Source organism: Molothrus aeneus, chromosome 3 (genome assembly GCF_037042795.1).
Source record: "Molothrus aeneus isolate 106 chromosome 3, BPBGC_Maene_1.0, whole genome shotgun sequence".
NCBI classification, from domain to species: Eukaryota; Metazoa; Chordata; class Aves; order Passeriformes; family Icteridae; genus Molothrus; species Molothrus aeneus.
Genome location: NC_089648.1, coordinates 88,437,674 through 88,464,857, shown reverse-complemented (window position 1 = coordinate 88,464,857; position 27,184 = coordinate 88,437,674). Strand labels below are relative to the sequence as shown.

At 38.5% G+C, this 27,184-nt stretch overlaps 1 protein-coding gene across 1 annotated transcript in view; it reads right to left on the bottom strand.

The window, feature by feature from the left end:
- RNGTT (RNA guanylyltransferase and 5'-phosphatase) overlaps window positions 1–27,184 on the bottom strand; it is a 176,236-nt gene that overhangs the window by 73,416 nt on the left and 75,636 nt on the right. The window contains exon 12 of the mRNA XM_066547332.1: window positions 22,878–22,946. Coding sequence (XP_066403429.1) covers window positions 22,878–22,946 — 69 coding nt within the window. The remainder of the gene's footprint in view (window positions 1–22,877; window positions 22,947–27,184) is intronic.

Genomic DNA, 27,184 nt, shown 5'->3' with positions numbered 1-27,184 from the left:
AACATGAATCCATTTAATACTGTTAGATTATGTTTTTTATACTAAGGATTTTAACATTTGAATGCAAATCAGGTTTAGAAGGTTAACCTGTATGGAGAAATCATTTTGTTAGTATGTTAATAGAAAAATTTTTCCAAAAGTGCCTCTGATCCTCAAGCTAATGTAATATTTATATTGGACTTCTTTGGTAATTGGTGGGCTAAACGTCTTCTCCTCTTGCACTTTAATTTAGCTTTATATCTCCAGCTTCATTAAACATCTTGTTTCACGGCTATACTAATAGCTTTTCTCAATATTCCATTAAGCAAGGAGAAAAATATGAGGACACTTTATTCATAACTAACATCATATTAATATTTGATAAACGTAGTTCAGATCACAGCCAAAACTATATGTTTATAGCAATCAAAATATAGCAGTTACAATTTTTTTTCCTCCTCTCCCCAGCACATTACTATGAGCAGCAGAAAACTATTTTTGATCATTTCTGTCCTTTCACTGGATATAATGGTCTGCACCTAGAAACTCCAATACATGACTTTGAAGCAAAACCGAAAAAGTAAACAGCTTCAAGTCATTGGCTAATGTATATGTGATTCAAAATGGACCAAAGGTGTCAGCCTTTGATTATAAACTCTACTTTTGGCAAATTAAGTAACTCTTGAAGAGCTTTATGGTTCTACCTTGTGACAAATAATCTCCTAACAAAAGAACTATAGTGCCCTGCGATAGAACTGTGGTCAAAGGAATTGGTGATGGTCCATGGTTGCTACTTAAGACATTCGATTTATATTGCTATGGATTATTTTGTAATTTTCTTATTTTTCACCATCACTAACCTCATTGATAACTTCATTGCATATGTGCTATGTAAGTCTTCTGAAAAATTAACACAATAATAGCAACACCCAAGATACTTCAATTGGTCTTCCACTTCTGTATTTCACTCAATATTGCACTTTCCATCACTAAGTTAAACTGAGATGGCCTCCGCATGTAGCAGCAGTGTAAACTGTCACCAGGAGCTATTGTATTTACTTCTCCAGATGAAATTTTGTTTCAAATTCAGCTTCACAACTCATTAACAGCCTTTACCAGAAATTAATACAATGGAAAAGCCCATATCTATATAACTTTTTCTCAGCCATACATTGTTAATTTCTACCTGTCTAGAAACACACATAACCAAACCTAGAGGTAAGAAGCCAAATGGCTTAAAACAGCTGTCCATAAACTGTTGGGAGAAACAAGACAAAACAGAAGCACTCCTGGCTCACTCCTTTACTGGTTTTTCTTTTTCTCTCTTAAAGCTTATTATTCTTCTCTCTGCCCCAGCAACACAACAAATCTTTGAAAGACTCTTAGGGAGATCATCTTCCCTTTAATCTTCCTTTCACACTTTTACTGTGAAAAAAGCCTTAGTCACATGAAGCCAGTAACATTGGAGAACACATCAATTTTCACCGTATAAAGTGATGTGTAGGTGCTTCACTGCATAACCTGTTTTATGAGCCTTACTGTTTATGTCTCTTTACAAGTTTAAAGTGTTGTACATACCAGCCAAAACCTTCTCTCATTTCTCAAACCCTATGGCACCAACCTCTTTTCACCTTCTGTCCTTTCATTTTTACCACCTCCATCCTAACTCAAGCTTAAGTGTAGTCATCACTTAAATTTACATCAGAGAAAGAAGGAAGTCAGTCTCTCAGAGGACTTTTTTCTTTTTGGCTAGTTAATTTGTAGTAAAAAGCTCCTAGAAGTCCCACAAAAATTGGGTTGCATCAGTGGAAAGTATTCAGTGCTCCAAGTCTGATGGCATCGTGGTACAACAAAAGAATCTCCATGAACTGAGCAGCAGTGCTTTTGGCTGACTCACTACAATAACCCAATTTGGAAGCTGGGTAATTTATCAGTATCAGAGGCCACATTTGCAGAAGCTCCAACCTGTAAATTTAAGGCTTCATTATGAGTTCGCTTTTGTTGACATTTTTAGTAAGCTATGATGATAATCAGTATACCAGGAATAACATTTCAGAAAATCCCCTCAGAGACCAGGAAGATTAATGAAAACTATGAAACTTAAACAAAAAAGATGCAAAAATATATTTCAAAATACTTCTTGAGGAATGCAATCTTGAAAAAAAAAAGAATGCAGCCTTACATCAAAAGGCAATCAGTAGGCTGGAACTTTTAGCTAGTCTGAACATAAGGAAAAATGTGCAAGTACTAAGAAATTGCAGCATATTGTTCTCAGACATAGTCCAATTTCTCTTTATAATTCCAATGATAAAAAGGCCCTCGAGCTGAACAGATATGCTTGAAATATGATGCACAGAATTGCCAGCAGGATTTTTTTCTACATGTTGCTAAATGCATGCTACACAAAATTGTCATTAAGGGCTAGCTTATTACATCTTACAGGGCTACAAATCTCCTTGAATTAAATATTCATGAGTCTTGCATGGAATACTGAATCCTATGGTATTTTATAAGAAACAATAGAAAGTAGTCTTTTCAACTCCATATTCTAGTATATAAATTATAAAATTGTGAGTTTCAGTTATATTAAATTCATCATTAGCCACTGACATGCAAATTGCAAAGCACATATTTCACATCCTTATTTTCAAAAGGAAACATTCATACAACATGGGAGTTAAGTCCCACCAGTAGAACTCAGCATGTGCTCTGCAGTGCTTTCACTTGGCAAGTAGCAAGCTGATGTGCTCAGAGATGAAAAGCAAAGTGGGGAAAAAATGTATATTGAAAAAAATTCAGTATGTACTTTCTCTTTCAAGTCTCCTACAAGACTAATAGAACTTAAAACTGCATTTTCAGGAGACTAATTTGGATAATGAGCAGGGAAAAATCCTCATCTAAGAAGAAAAACATACCATGCCAAACGAGAAAATGAAGGGATCCTGCCCACTCTTTGTGTGAAACTAAACCTTGCAGTTCTGACTTAGGAACAAATAAGTCAGTGTCTCTGGGTAAGAACAGGTTAAATTGAATAGGATAGCTATGTGCTGAACACTCTAAGCAAAGAGAAAAGAAATATAGGTTGCATTTTAAGAATATTACTTAAAAAAAAATAGTTACTGTGAAATTAGTTGCTATCCCTCTTGGGAAGGACATTCTTCCATTAAAAGCAGCGGCTCCAATGTAAGTTGTTAATATTGCCTTGTAACCAAACAATAGTTCCTGCCACATCAGATTTTTTGCCCCTTCTACAGAGCATGACCACACAAACACCCATCAGACATGCAACACAAAATCTCTGGCTTGAATACTGGGATTGAGCAATTGCCATGAAGAACCCGTTCCAACTTCTCTGCTGCTGGCAGGGAGCTTTCATTCTGTTACTGGCAGAAGGGTTAGAATCAGACTTTTTCCTCCTTTCCCTTTTCTTGAATGTTTCTTCTTTAATTATACCAAACGTTTAAATGTTAATGTAGCTGTGCTTCGAGCAGGCAAGCAGCTGAAGGGCCAAAGAATTAGGGGAGGGGGTAAGTGATAATTACCATTTGCCAAAGCAAATGTCATCAGGTTTAGCTGCTATTTAACAGTTTAACATTTTAACAAGGGCAAATAGAAGGAGTAGTTAAGGACAACTTTTCCATAAACAAATGTACAAGGTATTTAAAAAACCATTCTATTTCTAAAGAAAGAGAACTGCAACTCATAGCGCCACATCACCAGCATCTATCAAGTGAATTGAAATGTCTGATGTGCAGTCACTGGGAAATTCTGGGAGAAGAAAGCAGACAAACCTGGGCCAGTTCAGGAGAAGCTTCTCTCAAATCTGATTTCTCTCCCATGCATTCTTTTTCCTAATATCATAAAAAGACAGTAGTCCTTTCCTTAACCTCTAGAACATAAAACACAACTGAGAATGCCATAGGAAAAAAATACCATCACTGATTCAAGCAAGACTCTGTGATGATATTTGGAAGACAGTTTAAAAATCTCTTCAACCTGCAAGATAAAGTGAGTTTATCACTTCAATATATGTGTAACTAAAATGTAACTAAAATAAGAGCATGCTAGTATGAATTCTGAGCTTATAAATTAGATCTCTGTGAAGCTCAATTCTACTTGTGAAACAACTTCAACAGAATCCTTCAAAAACTTTATTAAAGCAGAGTGAGTGGTACAGAGATGACAACAAAGTGAACAAGCTCACCAATCATCAATCCAGCAGGTACTCCAGAAAGAATCAGAGAGCCATGTGGAACTACATCTCTCTTGACACCAAGAACAGTAAGTACCATGCTCATTTTATGAGCTGTCTTGTAAAAACCTTTTCTCTTGTACAGTACATCCTCAACAGAAGGATAATATGGCTTTTATAAACCAAATTCATTCAATAAGCTAATTGTTGAAATTAAATTCTAAAGCTGGGACAAAAAATGTGATTCTTAGCAGATGGGGAGTCAGTGGTGTCAGATTTGGGGGGAAGATCTAGAAATTCAGTTCAAGTGGAAATCAAAGATATTTTAGGTAAATTGAGCTATAACAATGATTACAGTGAAAGTTGCATTTACCAAAATAGTAAAATAGATGGATCAAAGTTTTACCTGCATTACATAGACGACACTTATGTTCTTAGGCCTTTGAGCACATTTTCTCCTCAGTTGCACATGTGTATTTGGGCTTTCAAAATGTGTGAAATTGGGAAAAGCTCAGAAAAAAAATGGGTTTCAAAAGGGGCAGCAGCTCAGGTCCTGACAACTGTTTATAACTGTTGCAAACAGACATATTACAGAATAATATGCTCCAAGAAGGTACTATAAAGGATCTAAAGCTTTAAACTCCCCCTCACAACTGGGGGTAAAAGAGAAAGACCATTAAAACACAAAACCACTCTAGGACACTAAAACCTACTTAGAGCAGAAGAGTGCTGTACAGAGGGAACAACAGTCAGCTGTTCATTAGGAACAGAAGGAAAGCAATTTTGTCTTCGGGGTGGCATAAGAATCCTTAATGGTGTTTAACTCCCTGCATCCCTGCTGCCCAGCACCCTTTGTACAGGAGGGAATAGGTCACACGGTGGTGTTCAACAACCACTATTGTTCCCTAACCCCTTCTATTCCAGCACCTGGGGATCACAGCCATGTGCATTCAAGTAAGTGCAATCTTGCAGAAGAGAACTGTGAGCATGTGTGACTGCAGTCAGAAATGCAAGAGAGCAGTCAAAAGCTGCCTGCAGGTGACATTGCCCTAACAGTCACTGAAGAAACTCCCCTTTATGAATAGCTGCCAAGATTTTCATATCTCAAACCCACTTCTTTCATCTCAAGAAAAAAAGAGGTTTTGTAATTTACCCCATAGCCAATAACTGCATCTTAAATAGTGAGCAATATCATGACTTGAATTAAAAATTTACTGTTATTCAAAATTCCCCTCCAGAACAAGGCAGTTATCACAGTATAAAGCCATTAGACAGCTAAACATATTTTTTTCCTAAAACCAGCAAAACTCTAATTTACTTCCTTAATAGTTGTAGGCTTTTTTAAGCAACCAAGATGTGTACAAGCAGAGCAGTATACCCAGTTAAAATCAAGCTGGAATATCTATTCCAGTAAAAAAATATTATCAAAAACCCCTTGCTTTCTGCATGATCAAAATTTTAACAACTTTTTCCCCCTCAGTTTTTTTCCCTGGCCAGTCACCATTAATATTCCTAAAAAATTAATTCATATCTATCTGCAGTGAGATTTGATTTGAGTGCAAAGTTTCAGAGGTAATGGAATAACACCCACTAAATTTGACAGAGGACAGAATCCTACTTCTTTTGAAGGCCTAGGACAATATGCAAGCAAGTGTCATGGAAACAGGAGCTCTCTCCATAGTAACACCATTTGTGGCACTGTAGCTAACCACTCTAAGATGCTCCAAGATATAGGTTTATTAGCTTAAACAGTTTTCATTTAGCATTTGTTCCATTAACATTCCATATATCTATCAGCTATAAAGATTTATTAAAAACCTTAACAGTTCACAAGAATGCAGTATCAACATCAAACATAAGTATAAGGGCAAACTAATCAACTGTGATAAAGCAAGTCTGAGTAACATTGTCTTTTGGGAAAAAAGCCAAGAGACTGATGGCACTGTAAAGAATAATTACATTACAGCTGGTTTCTACTACAGGCTCTGACTCTGTGCAACAATTGTCAGATATGCAATAGCATCTTATATGAAATATATAAAAGGAGTACAGAGTAACACAGAGTAAGTACTCGGTACAGAGTACAGAGTAAGACACATAAAAGTAATTTTAAAAAATTAATTATATATTATATAAAAATATATAATTACACCTAAGCAACCCTTGTTACCTGTTGTTATGCAAAAATTTAAATTTTTTATCAACCAACCCAGCAACCAAAACCATCAAAACCAGCTGAACAAAGACTCCAACTAGCATTGTAGCTGCTCTCCATGGAGATGGACCAGCTTAGTGCATAGCAATCAGAGCCATGGGAATGATTTTCAATGAAAATTTATTTGACAAATTCGGTCCTGTTTGTGAACTATCCGTATGCAGTTTATGACTCTGAGCAAAAACAAAAAAAAATCCTGATTAATTTTGTGGCAATGGTTGTTGGCCCATTTTTTGATCTGATGACCAATGCAAAGTTTCACTTCCCTGACTGTTACTAGATACAAGGCCCATGGTACTGTGTGTCCCTTCCATCCAGAAACTGAAGAGGGTCAGCAGTGCAAATGGGTACAAAAATACATTACCTCTGACATTTTTGCAAGTAAAATACCGGGTCTTGCAAGCATAGAAAATAGAGCTCATCCTGCAGAAATGTTTTAAAATGTCACAAATAATCACAAAAATCATTCATCTGGTTGTTTATATGCAAATTATGAAAAGCTACATGTGTTCTTTATTGGTTCAAGTACATAATGAAATATAAAGTTTAAACTGAATCCTGTAAAAATGAAAAGCATTGTGACTGTATTACTGTAATAGATAAGCTGTCTGAAAATAAATTAAAAAATAACTTTACCAGTCTTTGTACATGGAAGTAGTCCCATGCTCAATATATATTTTAGAGACTAGAGTTGACTCTACTCAAAAATCAAACATATTTTTCCAAAAGCATGCTAGTGCTTCAAAAAAAAAAAGCTCTGAAGGTTTCCAAAATATAACATATCCAATATGGTTCATTACATACAAGTTTGTCTGTCTTACAGAAAAATCTGTATTACTTAAAACTGATACCTTTAAAAAATATTCTGTAAATAACAAACAAAGCAAAAATGTTTTTGTCTACTGGCCTTAGAGCCAGCTCTGTTAGAAGAGATGGGGGAAGGAACCCCAAAAGCCAAATATTAGTTTGCATTGGTTGATGTTAGTTGATGGTAAGACTGCTCCAAAGGAATAAGCTGCCTAAGAACTAGCAAATACTGACCTCTGCCAGTCTCTTCTTTGACTGAACTCACATTTTTCCTCACCATCATATGCATCAGACAACTTGCAGAAAAGATTTAAGTAAGAAACTGGAATTTTACATTTTATACTTGAAGACAAAAGGAACAACCTTGAAACTCTTATTTTGTTAGCCACATAGCAAACTTCTTCTTTCATCTGTTTTGAGCTCTGAGCACTATGAGCACTTGATCCTGTAAACAATTTACAGTTGTTAAACAGTTGTTTCCAAAACTATTTAGAATTATTCTTTATTCTTCTGGTTCCTTTTCCTCATTACCAGCAGAACAAGCCATATTTTCCTTTCAAAATAACAAGATCAATTCACTGTCTGACAAGTCCCAATGATACACATTTCAATTGCTCTCATAAGTTAAAAGTTCTCTAGAGAATCTCATGTTGCTTAAAACACGTTTTGTTTCAGTGGTTGGATGAATATACAGATGCGAGATCTCCCTGGGATGTCTAGTGATCACTGTTTGGAAACAAGCAACCTCCTGTTTGTCAGTTCAAACTTGTCAAAACTTTCAGACAGGATGTAACAAGTGTACTAACTGGTTTTTAAAGAACAATTCAAAGCATACAGAACACCTGCATTTTGGAAATCTGAGAAAATTTAATCTAAGATTTCCAATCATTTTCCCCTTTTGGAACAGACCAGCAGACATGTCATAGTTGTACATTCCCCTATTTCAGTGGAAAGCTTCTAGAGTAATGTGGAAAAAAACTGAATTTCATGTCAGAAGCACAACTAGCAGCATAAAAATAAAATAAGCTTTTGCTTTAGGAATGTCTGCACTAATTACATAGGAAAGCTTCATCAGATTTCTGATCTCTGACTTCTATAATGAAGGCATGAAGTCCAGCACTGGCCTCCTACCTCTGTACTTAGTAGGCCTGCATGATACAATCACATCTAAATTATTCACCACACACCTCATTGTGGAAGACAATGAAATTTTCATAGAAGCAATTTATAACTTTCATATCAAGCTCAAGACTTGCATTTTTAATCATCTTAATGGATTTGTTTCACTATTTTTGTAATATCAAAGGCTAGGCGAGCTGATGAAAGGAACAGAAAGTATAATTACAAGTGAAACTAAAGTTACTGTCAGTCAAAAGGAGACTGAATTGTCACAGAGTGTTCTGTTGTACTTCTTCAGTAGAGAATCCTATTCCACAGGTACCTCTGAGCCTTGAAGAGTACTGTTCTGCACAGTATCATGAACATGATTATTTTAAATGTGCAGTCACCAATATGCAGAGTGACCTTCAAAGATTTATCTACTAATATATGCTAGCACCTATGAAAAATATTCTTATAATTAAAAAATTCAGTTACCCTTTGGTGATATTTATCATGCATTTTCAAAATTGCTGTTTATAAGAACAGTGACCCAGTAAACACTCCAAATTACAAATAACAGGGTAATGTAGAATAAATCATTCTGCTTTAAAAGAAAGTGTCTCTAAATGCTTTGACCATCCAGATACCACAATGCAAGTGCTGATACTCCTCTGAAAGTCATCCTGTTTCGTTACATCTCAGGTATATACATCATTTTTCTGAAATGCTAGGCTACTGATTACGCTAAACAACAGGATGGAGATCTAGCTAAATATTCTGTTTATCCTGATACCAATATTTTTTTTTTTTTACTGCTGTGCTCCTGCCTTATAAAGAATATGAACATTTTATGAAGAATTTTCATGAAAACTTGAAAGGTTTGTTGGCTGTCTTGTTCTGCTGTGTACAAGAAACAGAACTGGGAGAAAAAAATCACAGCCTAGTTCTTCCAGATACTTTGTTAAATCTTTTCAGTTTGATAGAAAGAGTACAAAGGGATCATAAATGAAGTGCTCTGTTTATAGATATCTATTCTGGGATCTGAAGAAAAGAGAGTATTGACAAAATACTTTCTACTATATTGTCCAGTTTCCAAATCATTCCTGATCCATCAGCTTCTTAGTCCTGGAGAGATTGCTATAAATTTCAGGATGAGTCGGAACACTGCCATGAAGACAAGTGACCACTTCATTAATCTACTCAAGAGCTGAATCAGATGATTCAGTAAAGAATTCTCACTCTTTTGATTCAAATAAAAAACTCTCCTAGATTTCCCTATGCAGCTATAAAAGAGATTTTTTTTTTCAAAACTGATCCACAACACATAGAAATCAATGTAATTTTTGGAATACAGACCTACTCATTTAAAACAGGTATGTTTTGCAAAAGCTGAACCATTGTGTTGGTATTCTCACCTGAAATCCCCTTTACAGTATTCCTAATATTTAGCTATTATTTTAGTTAGAAAGTACATGCAACCATAGTTAGAAGCATGACAAGAAGTGTATTCCCCAAGTTCCCTGAGAACCTGCTTTGAGACAAAGAAACTATGGAAAACCCATTTTTGAAAGCTTCTATTACTGATGATGCTACAATTTTATTTTCCCAACATTTAAAACAGTAGCAGTCAGAGAAAGTGGCTTTTTTTCTTTTCCTGAACAACACATGCAGAGACACCACCATACTAATGTCAACTGACAATCCCAAGGAAGACTAGTACACATAATATAGGAAAGATCTTTCCTACTGTCACTGGCAGGCAGAATGATTAAACTGCACAACAGAAGTTCAAGAACCCATTTAGATAGCACCCATAAGTGCAGTTCACTGCCTGAGAAATCAGAGAAATGTCAGGCAGTACAGGTTATTAGCAAGCAAATGAGACAACATTCCAATTAAGACCAACACTCTCCTTAGGTAATCAGACTCAAGGCACTGACATCTATTCAGGCTGACAGAATAAGGAAGTCAGGTTAAACAATTCTGGCAAATACAAATAGGTTTGCATTTCAATCTGAATGTACCAGAGGACCAAGAGAAGAAAGTTAAACAAGAAAAATTTTTGCTACACCCCAATCTTACTATATTTAGAGCTAAAAATTATTCATAAAGGGAAAGAGGGAAATGCAGATATTTTCTTAGGTGTGAGTTATCACAGGTTCTTGGAAAGTAAGTGGAAATCATAAAAATCTGCTACATTCATCATGGTACTTGTATCTAGGAGTCTAACAATTTAATTAAATAAGGTGTAATTAATTTAATAAGATCTTAATTACTAGTGTTGGGTTAGCATTTCTTAATTTTCTAGTTTTCTGATTTAAAGAAAAAAGTCAAAAACAAGTCACCCCAAGTGAGCAAAGACAAACTTGAATTGGTATAAAAGTTTTACTTGCATAGTCACAGAAAACTCCTCAAAGAAATATTGTGTATTGCTAATATATTTGGGTATGTGTGTAAAGCATATGAAAAAATTGTGCATTTGAGATAGGAATAGCCACTTAAGAGATGAGTTGCAAGGAACATTGCCATAGAAATTGAATATAACAACTATTCATAGGCAGAGAAGAGTTGGAAAGCTCAGTGGCATTTCAGGAGATTGACAGCAAATTCTCTGACATACAACTGCACAAAAAGTGCACACTGATATGACACTAGCATCCCCTGACTGGCAACAGATTCAGTCAGGAACATAACTCTTACAGAAGAAATCACATTTACCAAAAAGATACTCTAAAGATGAAAGGTTTTAGTAATGTGGATCAACACAAAAGACTGATGAAAACTATTCTCTCCAGATTCTCATTCATTCTGCTGCAAACTCTAGAGGAAAAAAAAAAATCAGGTGATCTTAGCATCTCTGTTAACAAACTGAAGTTCTGATGTCTTCCTCCAGTGATAGGATGTGTGGGAACAGTTCAAAGTTGTGCCAGGGAGCTTTTAATTGGACATCAGGATGTATTTAAGTGCTTGAGAGGATGGTGAAACATTGAACAGGCTTCCTAGAGAGGTGGTCAATGCCCCAGAGCTGTCACTGTTTAAGGGTCAATGTGCTTAATAACATGCTTAAATTTTTGGTCAGCCCTGAAGTGATCAGGCAGTTGGACTAGATGATCACTTTAGGACCCTTACAGCTGAAATAGTCTGCTCCATTCTATTCCATTCCATTGCCTCCAAATCTTACATGAATCACTACAAAAATAGAAAACTAAATCCAGAAACATATATTTGTTAGAAGCAAAAAATCTATGCTATTATATGATTCTTCCTAAGCCTTTATATATCAGCTTTGGTATTGAGAGTATATTTGGTATATCTGAGTCTGCCTGAAGCCATTACTTGCTATTGCACCAGAAATACATGACAATAATTGTTACCCCATCACTGATAAACAGGATATCTGAGCTTCAGAAATGAGCCAGCAAGTGACTATGCCTATGATTAAAGATTTCCACACCATTTGATAAAATATATACTGTGGAAGAAAAGGCTTTCCAATTATATAGGATTATTTATGACAAACTGGCACTGCTTAATGAAACAAATCATGGAGATATTTTATTTGGTGGTATCTTTTGGAGATATTTAATTCAGTTTTAACTTCAGTGATTTTGGAAGAACTTTCACAATGACAGAAAATAACACAGCCTATTATACAATGGGAATAGCACAAATAATTAACAGGCAACCAAGCATTTCAGATCACCACTAAGTCTGCCAAGGGAAGGGAAGGAAGATATAGTAATAACTCATGCAATGTTATTCAGTTATAAAAACCTATTCATTATTCTTTCATTTTAAAGGCTAAGCTTTCCATTAGTATTCAGTATGGGGAGTTATGTGTTAAATAATTCAGCTGTTCTTTAAAATAACATTTATCTTAGAAGAACAGAGCTCAGCAGCTGCCCTTCGTCCTTCCCTCTAAAAATCCCAATTCCACACTGTTGTAGTGCGTTTTTATATTTTGTAATATTTTGAAGTAGTTTTGTTTTGTATTCCAATATTTTTCCCAAATGGTTTATCCCAGACTGTACTCCCCTCCCTTTATCTGTGTTATCCCTCTCCCAGGATGAGATCATCCCCAAACCCCCACCCTGGCTCTCTGTCAATCACTCAGCATCCCATCCCTCCCATCCAGAAGTTTCGGTCCAAGTTGTCGAGTGATTTGCCAGAGGCCAGGGGTCAGCCCCCCAGGCCTAGTCCCATACGCTGCCCTATATGTCTATCCCCCAGTTCCCATCCCTCAGAGATACCTATTGGTTGGTAAAATGTTATCTACTTTTGGTTTCCTGCTCCCTTGAAATGTGACCTTCGGAGATCTCCCGGGGCTCTCGGCAGGAGGCCCCCTGAGGCGCAGGAGCTCCTTTGGGATCTGAATAAAACCATGGACTAACCCCTGCTAAGAGTCGGCCCTTTATCTTCTACCGATGTCTCTGGTGTCTCTTGTGCTGCACAGGCGCCCAGCCCAGGTGCCCTCAGTACCCTCGGGGCACAGACAGTGTCTCCCCGCTGTCGGCCGTGTCGGGGCTGCCCTCCCCGGTGTCTGCCGACTCGAGACTGGCCCAGGGTTCCTGAGAGGCTCGCAGAGAGACCGGGACATTTTGGCGCCCAACGTGGGGCTCTGAGACCATCCCCGGACCTCACGGACGGGGCTCGGACATTATTTCAGACTGTTCGCAAAGCCTTTGGCCGGCAAGCTACCTTAGAAGAACACACTCCGTTTTAATGAATTGCTCCTCTGTGCAAGAAACTCTTCCCTCAAGAGTCAGTTTCAGGTAGAAGTCACCCTCCCAGGACCTCCTGTTTTCCTTTCCCACAGCTGGATTGGTAAGTTTACCTTCTTCCCGTTTCTCCCCTCTTCGGGAGGGGGGGTGTTTCCCTGCCTTTGTTTTCAGGCTCGCTGCAGAGAGCCGAAGTTTTTTTTCTCTATTTTTGGCAGGCTACCAGCTTCAGGTTTTTCTTCTCCCCCCCCACCTGGGTTGGTGAAATTTGAGATACAAAATTTAAAATCACAGCTACAATGGGTGCAAAGCTTTCTGTATCTCACAAAGATGTCTATTACCATTTTTTGAATTTTCTTAAGAGTGAAAAAATCCGATTTTCAAAATCAGATGTTAAACAATTTGTTAGATGGCTGTTTCTTCACTTTCCCGATGTATCAACTGAAAATATTAGTGATTTGGCTTTTTGGGACAAAATTGGTAATGAGTTATTGAGAGCAGGGAAATCTGGTGACACATCTCCGTCAAAATTTGTTTTTTTAGCCCTGCAGATAAGAAATGTTGTAAAATCTAATTTAAAGATGCAAGAACAGCCATCCGGGAACAGTTTCAACACCTCTGCTTCCCAGAAACCCAATTTACCCCCCTCCAAGTTATGTCGTCCCTCTCCTAACCCTCTTTCCTCACCCTCAGCCCCGGCACAGGGCATTCTGAAGAAAGTTACACTCCCTAGCTTCCCTCAGAAGCTCCCTGTCTCCAACCCGGACAGTTCTGGCCAGACTCTCCGGGACCCTACCCTTTTCCCTGCTTCCCCAGGGTGTGAAACCCCGTCCCACAATCTTAGTGCCCGCCTTTGTACCCCCGATCCGCTTCAAGTAACTTCCCCAGACCATGATGGTGGATACCACATGGCAGTGCGTGGTTCTTCTTCCCACAATCCTTTTCGCTCTCCCAACAACCCATTCTGCTTGGAACACCCCGCCCCCGAAACCCGCCCTCCCCGTACCCTCCCCCCGGCCCCGGCCCCGGCCCCCCCTCCTGCTCCGGCTCCGCCCCCCTCCGCCCCCTCACGGCTTTGCCCGCCCACCGCGGCCTCCCTCCGCCCCTCCCACAGCCCGCCCTCCGGCTCCCAAGTCAGTGTAACCAGAGATGCTGAGCTCGGCAGCCAGAAGCCGGAAACATCACTGGTTCTTTCTGCAGCCCCTGTGTCATATATTTCAGATTTAAACGGGGGGATTCAGCCACATTATACCCCCCTTTCTGTTGATTCTGTCAAAGAACTTGCCAAAGCCCAAAAAGATTTTGGTAGATCAAGTGAATATTTTAGAGGACTCCTTAAAGCTACACTTTCTGCTAATACCTTAACACCCGCTGATATCAAACACCTTTTTACCTGCCTGTTATCCTCGTCTGAATATCTCTTGTGGGATGCAGCATGGAAAAAAGGATTGAGAGAAATTTTACCAGCTGTGTGGGCTGATGAAGCTACTGCCCATGATGTTTATGGTAAATTGATATCTCTCGACCATCTCTGTGGACAGGGGGAATGGGAGGATGGAGCAAGTCAGGCAGAGGGCATTCCCAGAAAGGTTTTCAAAGAATGTGCTAGAGCAGCTGAGAAAGCTTTCTTCGGGCTCCGTCCTGGTGTTCCACTTGAAAATTATTTGAAAATAACACAATCTTCATCTGAGTCCTTTTTGAGTTTTGTGGAAAGGTTGAGAAAAGCTGTCGAATTTCAAGTTCAGAACGAAAGAGCCAGGATGGAAATCCTCACCGAGATTGCTAAAGAAAATGCCAATGAGAAGTGTAAAGCTGCCATCCTGAGCCTGCCTCTCGATCCAGCACCAACACTACAGTCAATGCTAGAAGTGTGTGAGAGGAAAGTTACCATCACCCTTGCTGACCAGGACGAGAGACCAAAACCACAGAGAAAGATTGCAGCTGTGGACGCCCCTGATCCACCATCCACCAACCAGCTTCAGCGTGTCACAATGCCACAAGAGAGAACCTCCAACTCTAATCGACCTTGCCATCTTTGTGGGAAGTTAGGGCATTGGATGCCTGACTGCCCTCTGAAAAAGCAGTTTTTAGATTTTAAATACAATAACCTTGAAGATCAGAATTCCCCAAAAGACAACCTTTCAAAAAACTGAATAAAGAGCGCTCTTTTTCCCAGCGCTATGACAAAAATAGGGTGTGTTCAATTCCAGCACAGGACAGGGCCGAGCCTGAGCACAGACGTCAGCACCAGGAGCGGAATGCATTTCATACAGCAGCGCACCAGCAACACCAACACAAACCCACTGGCAAAGGTAAAAAAGTCCTTGCCATGAACATTTTGGGGACAGTAAAATGGTTCAATGTAAAAAACAAATATGGTTTCATAACCCGGAATGATAACAAAGAAGATGTGTTTGTTCATCAGACTGCTATAAAAAAGAATAACCCCAGGAAATATCTCCCCAGTTTAGGAGATGGAGAAATTGTGGAATTTAATATAGTACAAGGAAGAAAAGGCCCCCAAGCAGCCGATGTGACAGGACCTGGTGGAGTTCCAGTACAAGGCAGTAAACACGCTCCAGACTACAAACCTGTAAAATATTATCTGCATCATAGAAGTCCTCCACATGTCTACCAAGGAAATAGAACCCAAAACCAACAACCATCAAGCCCCAGCAACAGCCTAAAAGCAAGAAGAGCACAGAACACTGGCAAGCTGCCCTGCATTCAAAAGCCCATGTCAATAATAAAAGAACCTTCCAGTCCGATAAGTCCCACTTCTAATACCCTTCCCCAATTCCTGTGGCCTTCCTACCCCTCTCCCACTTTCCCCTTTTCCCTTCCATTGTGTTATTACCCCTTTTTTATGTTCCCACAAATTCCTACCACCCTCTCCCCTCTCCCATGGTCTCCCTCCACTAATCCCTATCCCCAGAGTTCCTTTAGAATACCAGAGGGAGCATGAAGTTTCCCTAAAGTAACCATCCTTTTCTTAAACTAATGATTTTTATTTGGAGTTTCCAACAGGCACACCACCACCTACACTGCCTTGTGCAGAGTCTATCACAGCCAACCACTTTACCACAGGAGACAAAGAAACAGCCCCTGCTGAAAAAACCTTTTCCTGACTCAGTTTCCTGAAAAACCGTGTCTTTTTAGTGTTTCCCCTTAATCTGAACTCAGCCCCTCTACCATCAGAATGAGCCCCATCCTTCTGCTGCTCATGTTGACAGCCATCCATCCAAGTCAGATGTGGAAGAGTTTGAAGGTCTCTGTTGCCTGAATCTTTGCCTGAATCTGTCATCCAAAGCTGACCATGTCCACAAAATCATCAGAAAGATGCAACAGATGGTCCAAGACATCAAGCAAGAAACAGCAGACTGGATGGATGGACTTTCCCAAAAATGGGGACTCTCGGGCTGGGTCAGATCCATATTGAAATCTGTATTTTTAGTTTTGTTTGTTCTTCTTGTTATTTTGGTCAGTTTTGGGATCATCAAGAGCATTGTGACCAAACTGATATCGAAAGCTATTTCCCCTTTAGAGATCAATCAGGTGACTGTTCCTACCTCTTCTGAGGAAGAGACAGAAACCTCTGCAGAATTTACAAAACAGCCTTGGTTTGCTGATGCTTGATATCACTCCGAGCTGAAATTTAATGTCTAGGTGCCTCTCCTTTTTTATTTAAACGAAAAGAGGGAGATGTTGTAGTGCGTTTTTATATTTTGTAATATTTTGAAGTAGTTTTGTTTTGTATTCCAATATTTTTCCCAAATGGTTTATCCCAGACTGTACTCCCCTCCCTTTATCTGTGTTATCCCTCTCCCAGGATGAGATCATCCCCAAACCCCCACCCTGGCTCTCTGTCAATCACTCAGCATCCCATCCCTCCCATCCAGAAGTTTCGGTCCAAGTTGTCGAGTGATTTGCCAGAGGCCAGGGGTCAGCCCCCCAGGCCTAGTCCCATACGCTGCCCTATATGTCTATCCCCCAGTTCCCATCCCTCAGAGATACCTATTGGTTGGTAAAATGTTATCTACTTTTGGTTTCCTGCTCCCTTGAAATGTGACCTTCGGAGATCTCCCGGGGCTCTCGGCAGGAGGCCCCCTGAGGCGCAGGAGCTCCTTTGGGATCTGAATAAAACCATGGACTAACCCCTGCTAAGAGTCGGCCCTTTATCTTCTACCGATGTCTCTGGTGTCTCTTGTGCTGCACAGGCGCCCAGCCCAGGTGCCCTCAGTACCCTCGGGGCACAGACAGTGTCTCCCCGCTGTCGGCCGTGTCGGGGCTGCCCTCCCCGGTGTCTGCCGACTCGAGACTGGCCCAGGGTTCCTGAGAGGCTCGCAGAGAGACCGGGACACCACACAACTGGACTTTATTCCTCATCCAAAATGAGAGTATGGAGGAGTATCAAACAGAAATCAGCCTGATCCAATGCAAAAATGTAACAGAGCTCAGGAGGTAAACACAAACCAGAAGATTTTAAAATTTGATATATACTTTTCACAGATGTTCAAAAGCTGTCCTTAGGCCTTCCTAACTCATGGCCAGTGAGTCTTCATTTAGTTGGCTAAAGTAAGAAAATAATTCCTACATCCTTTCCTGAAGCAAAGGAACAGTAATGATTTTAGTCAGCAAGAAAGCTGGTTATTAGGAGATTACTAGCATAAAAATTAGACAGTCTGAGCTGTTTAGCAAAAGTACAATTTACAAGGTAGACATGAAAAGTAATTTCACTGATGAGTGGGCAGAGGCCAGAGAGCCAATTCTGCCATCAGAAAAGGCCATTTCTGAGATTTTCATTTAAAACATACAGGCTGCTAAACTGCAAGTGTTCTAAAACAAATGTAAGAAGTTTCCTGTTGTGAAGCAATATTTCAAAAAAAAAAAAGGACTGAAAGCTTCTAGTCTTTACACAATCATTTTGAATCTGTAAATAAGGCATGTGGCTTTCACCTTTAAACTGACTCAGTCTTTGTCTGGGGCATGATCCCAGGGTGAGATCCCTGTCCATGACGTTTCCTGCTGCTCTGTTTTACTCCTGCTCAGTACTTACCTTCAGGCCCTGCTCTGCCAAACTGTTACAGGTAGAGGAACCAGAAAGTTGATCAGATGGAATAGAGCTGATTTAGGCATATGGGAGTTACAGTGATAGGATCTTAAATGGATAGACAATGATGTAAGGAAAAGAAGTGTCAGGAAGAAGCAACAGAGAAGGGAAATCAAAAGGAATGAGGAAAGGGCTGCTGGATAAAGAGAATGCATGAAGAGAAAAAGAGTAAAGGAAAGAGTACAAAGGGAAGAAGAGAAGCAATAGTAAGAAGACATTTGTCTCTTGCAATGGAGCTGTTAAGAGTAGGATATGTTAATGCAGAAATTGCATAAGAACCACACATCACATCAAGCTACCTACAAATCATTCTTAAATCATAGACGAGGCAAAAACATCCATCACATCCACTAAACACACTCTTCTCATGATCTGTCAAAGCTTTCACACTGAGAGGGGAGGAAATCAGAAGATGGGATGCCTCAGCCATTGCCTTTCAATTGTCACTGTGAAATGAAAGCCTTTGTATACCCTGAGCAATAACCAATATAAGTAATTCAAGTAACCAATGAGTTAGGAATACTAATGCCCAGTTAGTCTGATCTTGCAAAATAAACTAACCTGCACAGGCAGAAAAAAATCTCCTTACTCCTTAATGTTGTTTCTACCATCATGAATCTCAGTGCAAAATAATTTCTCCTTCAGTACAAGAACCTTGCTATTCATAATAAGAATTTAAATAGGAATACTAACAGAAGAAAACAAACCTTCTACAATCTAACTGAAACCCTAGATTCATAAGTAAAACCTTTTCACAAATCCCTTCTCATTAAAGCATACCAATTTCTCAAAACTGGACTAATACAGAGGCACTTAATCCCAGATCTCTTCAAACCAAAGAAAAAAGTGAGAAAACTAAGAGCCCTTAGAGGCTAAAAGCATATTCACAGATAATTTTGGATATTTTGAGTTTTATTGCAAATCAGAATTAAACCAAACTTGAAAATAACAAAATATCCTTTCTCCATCCATATTGACTCCCAGTAACAGTGCTGCCTGTAGCTAGCAGGTGTCCTGGGTTGATATGATGCTTTTATCCCCAGTTGTCTCATTCTGTTTATGCTGAATAATAAGTTTTGCACCTTTAGGACTTGCTCCAGAGAGTGAAGGGGGGGAGAGAAGAAGCGCACAGTTTTTTTTCAGACACTGCACTCACTCCTCCACATTCCTGCTCCTGGACTGTGCTGTCTGCAGGTGGACAGACAGCAGGACAGAGCTCTCCTTTGTTTTAGTTAGTTTTAACCAGCTGAGGCAAAGAAGTTCCCTGGACTGTGTTTTTTTCCCTTTTCCTTGGACCTGTTTAAACCTGCTCTGGACTGAACACCCAGGGGAGCACCGGCAGCTGCACCTGTGGCCCACCAGGCCGGGCCTGGCCTGCGACATTTCCAGCACCGGAGGGACTGACCAGAGACTGAGTGAGCTGAGCCACAACCCGGGGAGGGACTTTCTCACTTTGTCATCTCTTTTGGAGCAGCAAGGGGTTTTATTGTTTGATATCGTTTAGGTTTTATTGTTTAATAAACAGTTTTTTCCACTTTTCTCCAAGGAGGTATTTTCTCCTGGACCGGTTGAGGGGAGGGGCCAATTGAATCTGCTTTTCTAGAGGAACCCCTCTGGGGGTTCTCTCCCAAATTTGCCCTGAACCAGGACAGCAGGGAATATCCATATACTCAGGTCTGGATGCCTTTGTCTGAGACCAGACAACAAGAGGAACACCTCTGAGTAAAACAGGGCAGAGGGGAAGAGAAACTCAGAAAAGACTTTCAAACAGTATGAACTAATAAGCTCAACTCTCCTTGTATTAAATAGTTAACTTCTGCATTCTTCTTCACCTAGCAAAAATATGGTACATGTGGGCAATTTTCCCCAAAGAATTTTCTGCCTGTACATGTTGACATTCTGTTTATCCTCCTCTGCTGTCACTTCATTCTTCTTTGTGATTTTGCTTCAATTCTGGTCTACATTTGTGTACTCCTCAAAACACACAGTGGATTTCAGGAGCTCCCAAAAGATGTTCTTGAACTTCCCTGATCTTCTAACACTCAGCTTCATTTCTGTCTATCCTTTCTTTTTCTGCAAGATCAATTTGGTCAACAAATATGGTTCTTAATTTTCTTCTGGATATGTCATGGTCTCTTCACTTGAGACAAACAGGATTTATAAAGGTCTCTAACCCTCACAATAACCAAAGTTCAGGGCTTTACACCCCAATCAGCAACAGGAGGTTGTTGTTTTCTCTCTGAAAAGATCTACTACACCATGCATTCAACTACAACACAAAAATTATTTCAGCTTGTATGTTCAAGGGGTCATTTATGCACTGTTATACTGTTGTTCTTGTATTGTTGCCTATTTATTTATTCCCTCTGTATCACATAACAAAAAGCCATCTCTATCAGCTTCATCCTTTTCAGTTATTCAGCTTTAATGCTTCTTTCCCAAGTAACAGGTCTACAATAATATTTTTCACTCTAAATATATTACTGTAGTGGAAAACCAGCACAATTACTTATATTTACTCAACTAAGAAAATCATTACACTGAGAAAACTGCATATTGCTTCATCCAGGAAAATCAGCTTAATAACAGAAGCAACAAACTTACATTCCATATACTCAGAAAAAAATATTAAAATTTGAACATTAATTTAAACAAATACATTAAAGATTAATAACCTTTATAAGCATTTATAAAAGAAAATTGTTTTAGTTGGGTTATAAATTTTTTAGTGTGCTAAGTCAGAAAACACAAGTTCTAGAAACAAAACATCAGAAATTGATTTCCTGTAACAGTGACTAAGAGATACATTCTTCACCAAGTTCATTTCAACTAGAAAAGGTAATTTCAAATTTAGCTGTAGTAACTCTGCTTAGCTTAACCTCCAATTTTCAGGGAAGTGCTTGTGAGAAACTTTTACAACTGCTTTAAATTCTAACTGTATTCTAAGATATCATCAGGATTTCTTATGAAAGTGTGAACACTCTTTACCCTAGTAGTTCTGCTTTAAATTGGAAACAGCTATGAAAAAAAAAAAGTATGTGGCTTAATTGCTTAATTATGTAGAACTTGAAATAGAGAGGTGTATCTTATTTCCAAATGGGAGTGTCATCACCCCTTGCTAAGATCTACAGTATAGGAAGTAGACCAGGAAAAATATGTTTCAACTGGAAAAGAATACACATGTACTTTCCACGGTACTTTCCACAAGTAGCTGGAAGGGTAGAAATATCTGTCAAATCTGAAATAATTGAAAACAATTCCTTGCTTGATTCAGTCAACACACTGGAGGGAAGGGATGGCATCCAGAAGGACTCTGACAGGCTTGAGGTGGGCTTGTGCAAACATCCAAGTTCAACAAGGCCAAATGCAAGATCCTGCACCTGGGTCAGGGCAATCCCAAGCACAAATGCAAACTGGGTGGAGAATGGATCAAGACTTTCTCCCTGGGGAGAAAGATTTGGGGATGTTTGTGGACCAAAAGCTCAACAGAAGCTGGCAGTGTGCATCTGCAGCCCAGAAAGCCAATCACACCCTGGACTGCATCACAGGAAGCAAGGGCAGCAGGGCAAGGGAGGTGATTCTGCCCCTGTGCTCTCATGAGACCCCACCTGGTTTGCTGTGCCCAGCTCTGGGACCCCCAGCATAAGAACGACAAGGACCTATTGGAACAAGCCCAGAGAAGTGCCACTGAGATGATCTCAGGGCTGGAGCACCTCTCCTACAAAGACAGGCTGATGGAGTTGGGGATGTTTAACCTGGAGAAGAGAAGGCTCCAGGGAGACCTTAGAGCAGCCTTCCAATATCTAAGATGGGCCTACAAAAACAGATAGAGAGGGACTTTTGACAAGGGCATGTATTGACAGAACAAGAGAGAATGGCTTCAAATTGAAAGAGAATAGGTTTAGATTAGATATTCAGAAGAAATTTAAAGAAAATTTTCTTTATTATGAGGGTGGTCAGGCACTGAAACAGGTTGTCCAGAGAAGCTGTGGATGCTCATCCCTGGAAGTATTCAAGGCCAGGCTGATGGGGTAAAAGGTGTCCCTACTCCCCTCTGGCAGGGGACTGGAATTAGATGATCTCTACAGTCCCTTCCAACTCAAACCATCCTATGATTTACAAGCTAAGAAAAAAGTCAAGATGGATGATGCTACAGCCATGATCTATGCCAATATACAACACACACTGCAGTGTATCCACTGTATCTGATGCAACAGGAGCAGTAATAGAATAGATGAGGCCATGCTAGCTTGAGAACCACTTGCATTATTTTTTCTGGTTGTCTGCAGTACTTCTGGTAACTTCTCCCCAGGCCACTCATATACCTTTACACTGGCAGACATGGCTCAAGAATTTATCATGTTTCAATTGCACTAAAGCAACATGAGTCACAAATTTTAATGAAATTTTAATGTGTGAACATCCTTGAAAAAGCAAAATAATGTGAGAGCTCAAATCAATGGTTGAAAGATTCAAGGAATGCATGCAGTCATAGAAAATCCTTCATTATTTAGCAGCACACATCCATAGTACATACTCTAAAAAAACATGAGATGATTCCTGAACAGTACCACTGTTAATTAGTAAGAAATCACACATACTACAAATGAGATGGCAACCAGTCAGAAAAAACACTGCAAAGTAATCCTGACCAAAACAAAGATTAGCTAGCTAGTAGATGGATGAGTGGGGAGAGAGAGCAAGAATTTCATCTGGAACTAAAGGGAGAAAAAATCCATTCTTTATGCTACTTACTCCTGTAGGCTGAAATATTAGTCCATCCACTTCATGGCTAACTTCTCTGGCAAAGTTTCCTTCCAGGAGCTGTAGAACAAAAGAGAAAGAAAATCTTTTTCCATAGAGAAATGCACATCAAAGTGAGTAGTAGTGGATTATATGCTACTACTGCAATCGTTTGCCAATAAACAGCTTATTTATGGTTTAACATTAGAGCTTGGGAAATGTCAACGTCAGCAAAGTAGCAGTTTCTACAAAGAATACTAAAGGCTAGAAAATTATTTGTCCAAAAAGAAATACTTAGAAACCAAGACGATTCTATATACTAGAAAACTAAGGAATATCAATTCTAATACAGGACACCACAGTCATTTGTGGGCAAATTGGAAAATCCATTTGCCATTTTAACACACAAGTAGAACTTTAGATTGAACTTATTTCCTGAAAAATACTTCAGGGCAACATTTGAAATTCATGTTTGACAGACTTTCTAACTAGGGCATAAACCAGTAACACAGCTACGTGACTGTAAAACCAACTCTTTGAATTAATTTGTATCTTGAATACAAATATTGAATATTCTATTTAATGCTTTCAACAACTGTGAATTCTGTATGGAGGTAAATATATCCATCAAGATGAATTTACCAGAGAAAAACCATCTAATTAAAAAAACTACTGAAACCAGCTAGTCAACAGTTATGAGAATTGATTATATACTTCCATATTAAATTCTAACTTGCCTAAGGAAAAGCAAATAACCAAGGAGAATTACAACTGACAAGTAATAGCAAAAATTAGGAGAATTACCAAAATATCTCCTTATTAATTTCAATTTGTTTTACTGTTGAGATTAATACTCTGTCCTGAAGTTGTAGATACTTTTAGTAACATTTGAAAAAACTTTGGCGTAAAAGTAACCACATGGTGATAAAACACAGCAAATACAGAACCAGTAAATCACAGTCAGTTTTAAAAGCATCATTTTGGCCTGGTTCATTAATTTTGTACAATTTCCTTTCTAGAGCTCAACTTAATGACCTGCTGACCAAATTATTCAAATGAAGTCAATAAAGTATGAAAGGAGCTGAGAACTAACATTTGTATCCTACTAAGGCTGTACAAATAAAGGCAATACAATTTTGTTTTGTGGATCAAAAGCCTGTTGGCCAAATACTTCAAACAATAATGATTCAACATATTTCACTTAAACCTGTAACTGTTTGCACAGAATGACTGATCATTTTCCTATAAAAAAATTTTTTTTTTCTTTTACCCAGTCATTAGCCTATATTTGTGCCTATATCTCCAACAACAAAGAAGGCTTTCACTATTGAACTTTTAGATATAATTTAACTGGAAAAAACACACTATGTGAGTACTCTCAAGTGGAAAAGTACTTTAAGAATATTTAATTCCGATGAAAACACAATTGTTCAGAAGAGAAAACCCATAATTGAAACTTGAAGCTGCACCTTGCTGCTGACTTGTTGCTATCTTGAAATTCATAGCTGAAGTTCACAATGTAATGCATCTGCTACCATATGACTACACAAAATAACAATAAAATAATTCCAAATTCTTTCATAAATCCACTGTTAGTCTTTGTTTTTATTAGAGCAATGAGTGCACTGGAAAAATATTTAAATGCATGTCAAAAAGTTTTAAAAATAATGGGGTTTTTAAATTTCTACACAAGCTAAGTCTTCCATGGATCACTTGCAAGTTACTTAGCAGTTCAAAAATTGACTGGCCAGTCATCTGTCATAAGAGTATGCTTCAAACTTACAAAAATGCACAAGACTGATTTCATTAAATTCAGGTACCAAAAACCTCTCACTGAATAATGTTAATATTAAGGAATAATGATATTTAAAAACAAACAAACAAAAACCAAGCAAACAAAAACAAAACAGAAACTTCTAATTAGTTAAGACTACCTTTTATAAACTTCTGACAAACCTATCCAAAGGCATTAACCAAAGTGGCAAAGAGAAGAATCAATCACCTCTGATTCTGCCTCTGTTTTTGAAGTTGTTAAGGAAATTACAATTTGAGGAGACAGTAACTTCAGTGTTGGAGCTTACAGAACTGAATTACGTATTCCATCCCAAAATAAAACTTAAGAATATAGAAACAATCTTCAAAGTTGGAGTATGTGCAAAAGCAGAAAATAATTACCATGCTGGTTGGCCTGCAACTCTCTCCACTCTGGTGAACATGTAGCTTTAGAAAGCTACATTCAAGTACTATTACAACTTGATAAATGGAGATAAAAATATAAAATCAAAATTTTTCCATTTCAGAAATACATTCAGATACTTTTCGTTCACTACTTAGCCAGAATTACAAAATGTAAAGGAATCTGTCCAATAAATCTCCCGCACAGTTTCAGAGTCAAACATGTTCTGTTTGGAGGCCCACAGTGTTTTCACTAAGACAGCTCCTCCCAAGTGTCATTTAGACAGCAAAGACAAAAGGATTTTAAATCCAGAGCAAGCCTCAACAGATAACTACACTTCTTTGTACTCCCAGTTATTCTGCTTTCATTCTCATTAGATCAATTACATGTATTTGAATGATAACACTCTCTCTAGAAAGGAATTTTGACCAGAAAGGATTAGCAACTGGGGGCAGGGAAGAGAGGAAGGAATGTACATTTTCCCTGGCATTATTCCCGTAAAAATTTTCTTGAGAATGAAACTATGTAAAGGTTGTCTGTGAACAGCAGAATACACAGACATTGAATATTGCAGAAGATTTGGAATGAAATGGAAATGAGCAGAAAAGGAATGTCTGACATACAAGCTAGTATTTTTTACTCTAAAAAAGTTATATTTTTCCAGTTTATGAACTTCAAATGAAAATATCATGGTTAATCTTTTAAAAAACGTTGCTCAACATTCCACACATTCAAATTTCTAATTAACTTGAACAGAATGGTCTTTTTTAATCAGAGCCATGATAAATAGCACACCTGCTTGACTGGGATGACTGCCATGGATCAGATAAAGTGCAATGCATCTAAATGACATTTTATAAAAAATGGGTAAATGATACATGTGAACCAGCTCTTCTGGCATCCAATTCCATGTTGCCTCATGGCATCTATTTCCACCTGAGATCCCCTTCATTCACTCCTTTCAGCTTCCTTCTTCCCTGTGAACATTGCAATAAGCCATATACTCCTATTACAGTTCATTATTTAAAACTTTTTCTTTCATACTTTGCAACTAAATTTAAAATTATCCCTACATCTAATAACACTTCTCTAAGCAAAAGAATGGTATAATTGTATGGATTGAGTGGAGCTGTATGATGAGTAAGAGGATTTCTCCTTGCTCCTTAACCACTGAGAAGAAGAGCAGCAAAAGAGCACTAATAACTTGCTGAAGCTGATTTTGCTAAAACACTGAACCAGTCAGCAGTTCTTCTGTGGATAATTGAAAATTCACGCTTTGGAGATCTCTCTGTACTTATGCCAACAAAGAAATCATTTTTCTCCTTCAGCAGGAAGGGGAGAAAATTTAGGTGCATACAGATTCCGTAGAATGCTAGTAGGTTTTCATTAATGTTTTGGTATTTCCGAGCCAAGACACATAATTCTATGAGTTCAATGATATTACATTATTCATAAAATAAGTAAGTCCAGCAAGTACTACTGTGCCTTTTCCTTCCCCTTACTAAAAAAAAATTTCATGGAAACACAACACAATGTGAGTTATGAGGATTCTAAAATATAATGATGACTCTGCAAAGTCATACTGACTTTCTACAGAATAATTTTCTAAGGTCCTTGTACACACATCACAATTATTGATCTCCTGTGTCACAATATGCAAATATTGCTAAACATTTTGTCTGTATTTCTGATTCAAAATTTACACTATTTGCTAGTCTCCTGAAATACTTAGGGATACAGAAAAAAAATCCCCTTGAATGTTATAATACAAGAAAAATACATGTCCCTTTTCCTTGCATTTTCAATTTCAGAACTGCTATATGCTTCACTTCAAGTCAAGATAGAACAACTCTGCCTGCAGTCCCTATGGAGTTTTCCAGACTAATCTTCAAATTACTGATCATCAGGACCTGTTCACTCTACAGAGAGCTGTAACAGGGAACATACTTCACTCTAAAGTATTAGTTACAAATAAACTATTAATTGAATTGTCAGTCAGCCAGAACATAAAACACCTTCATACATGGGCCTACTGTCATTCCTAACTTCACAGAGCCAGCATGTTCACCATCTTCGGTTTCAGTCCAACTTAAAGGACCATCCCTTTTCTCCAAGGATGACAGCCCTCTCCATCAGCCTCAAA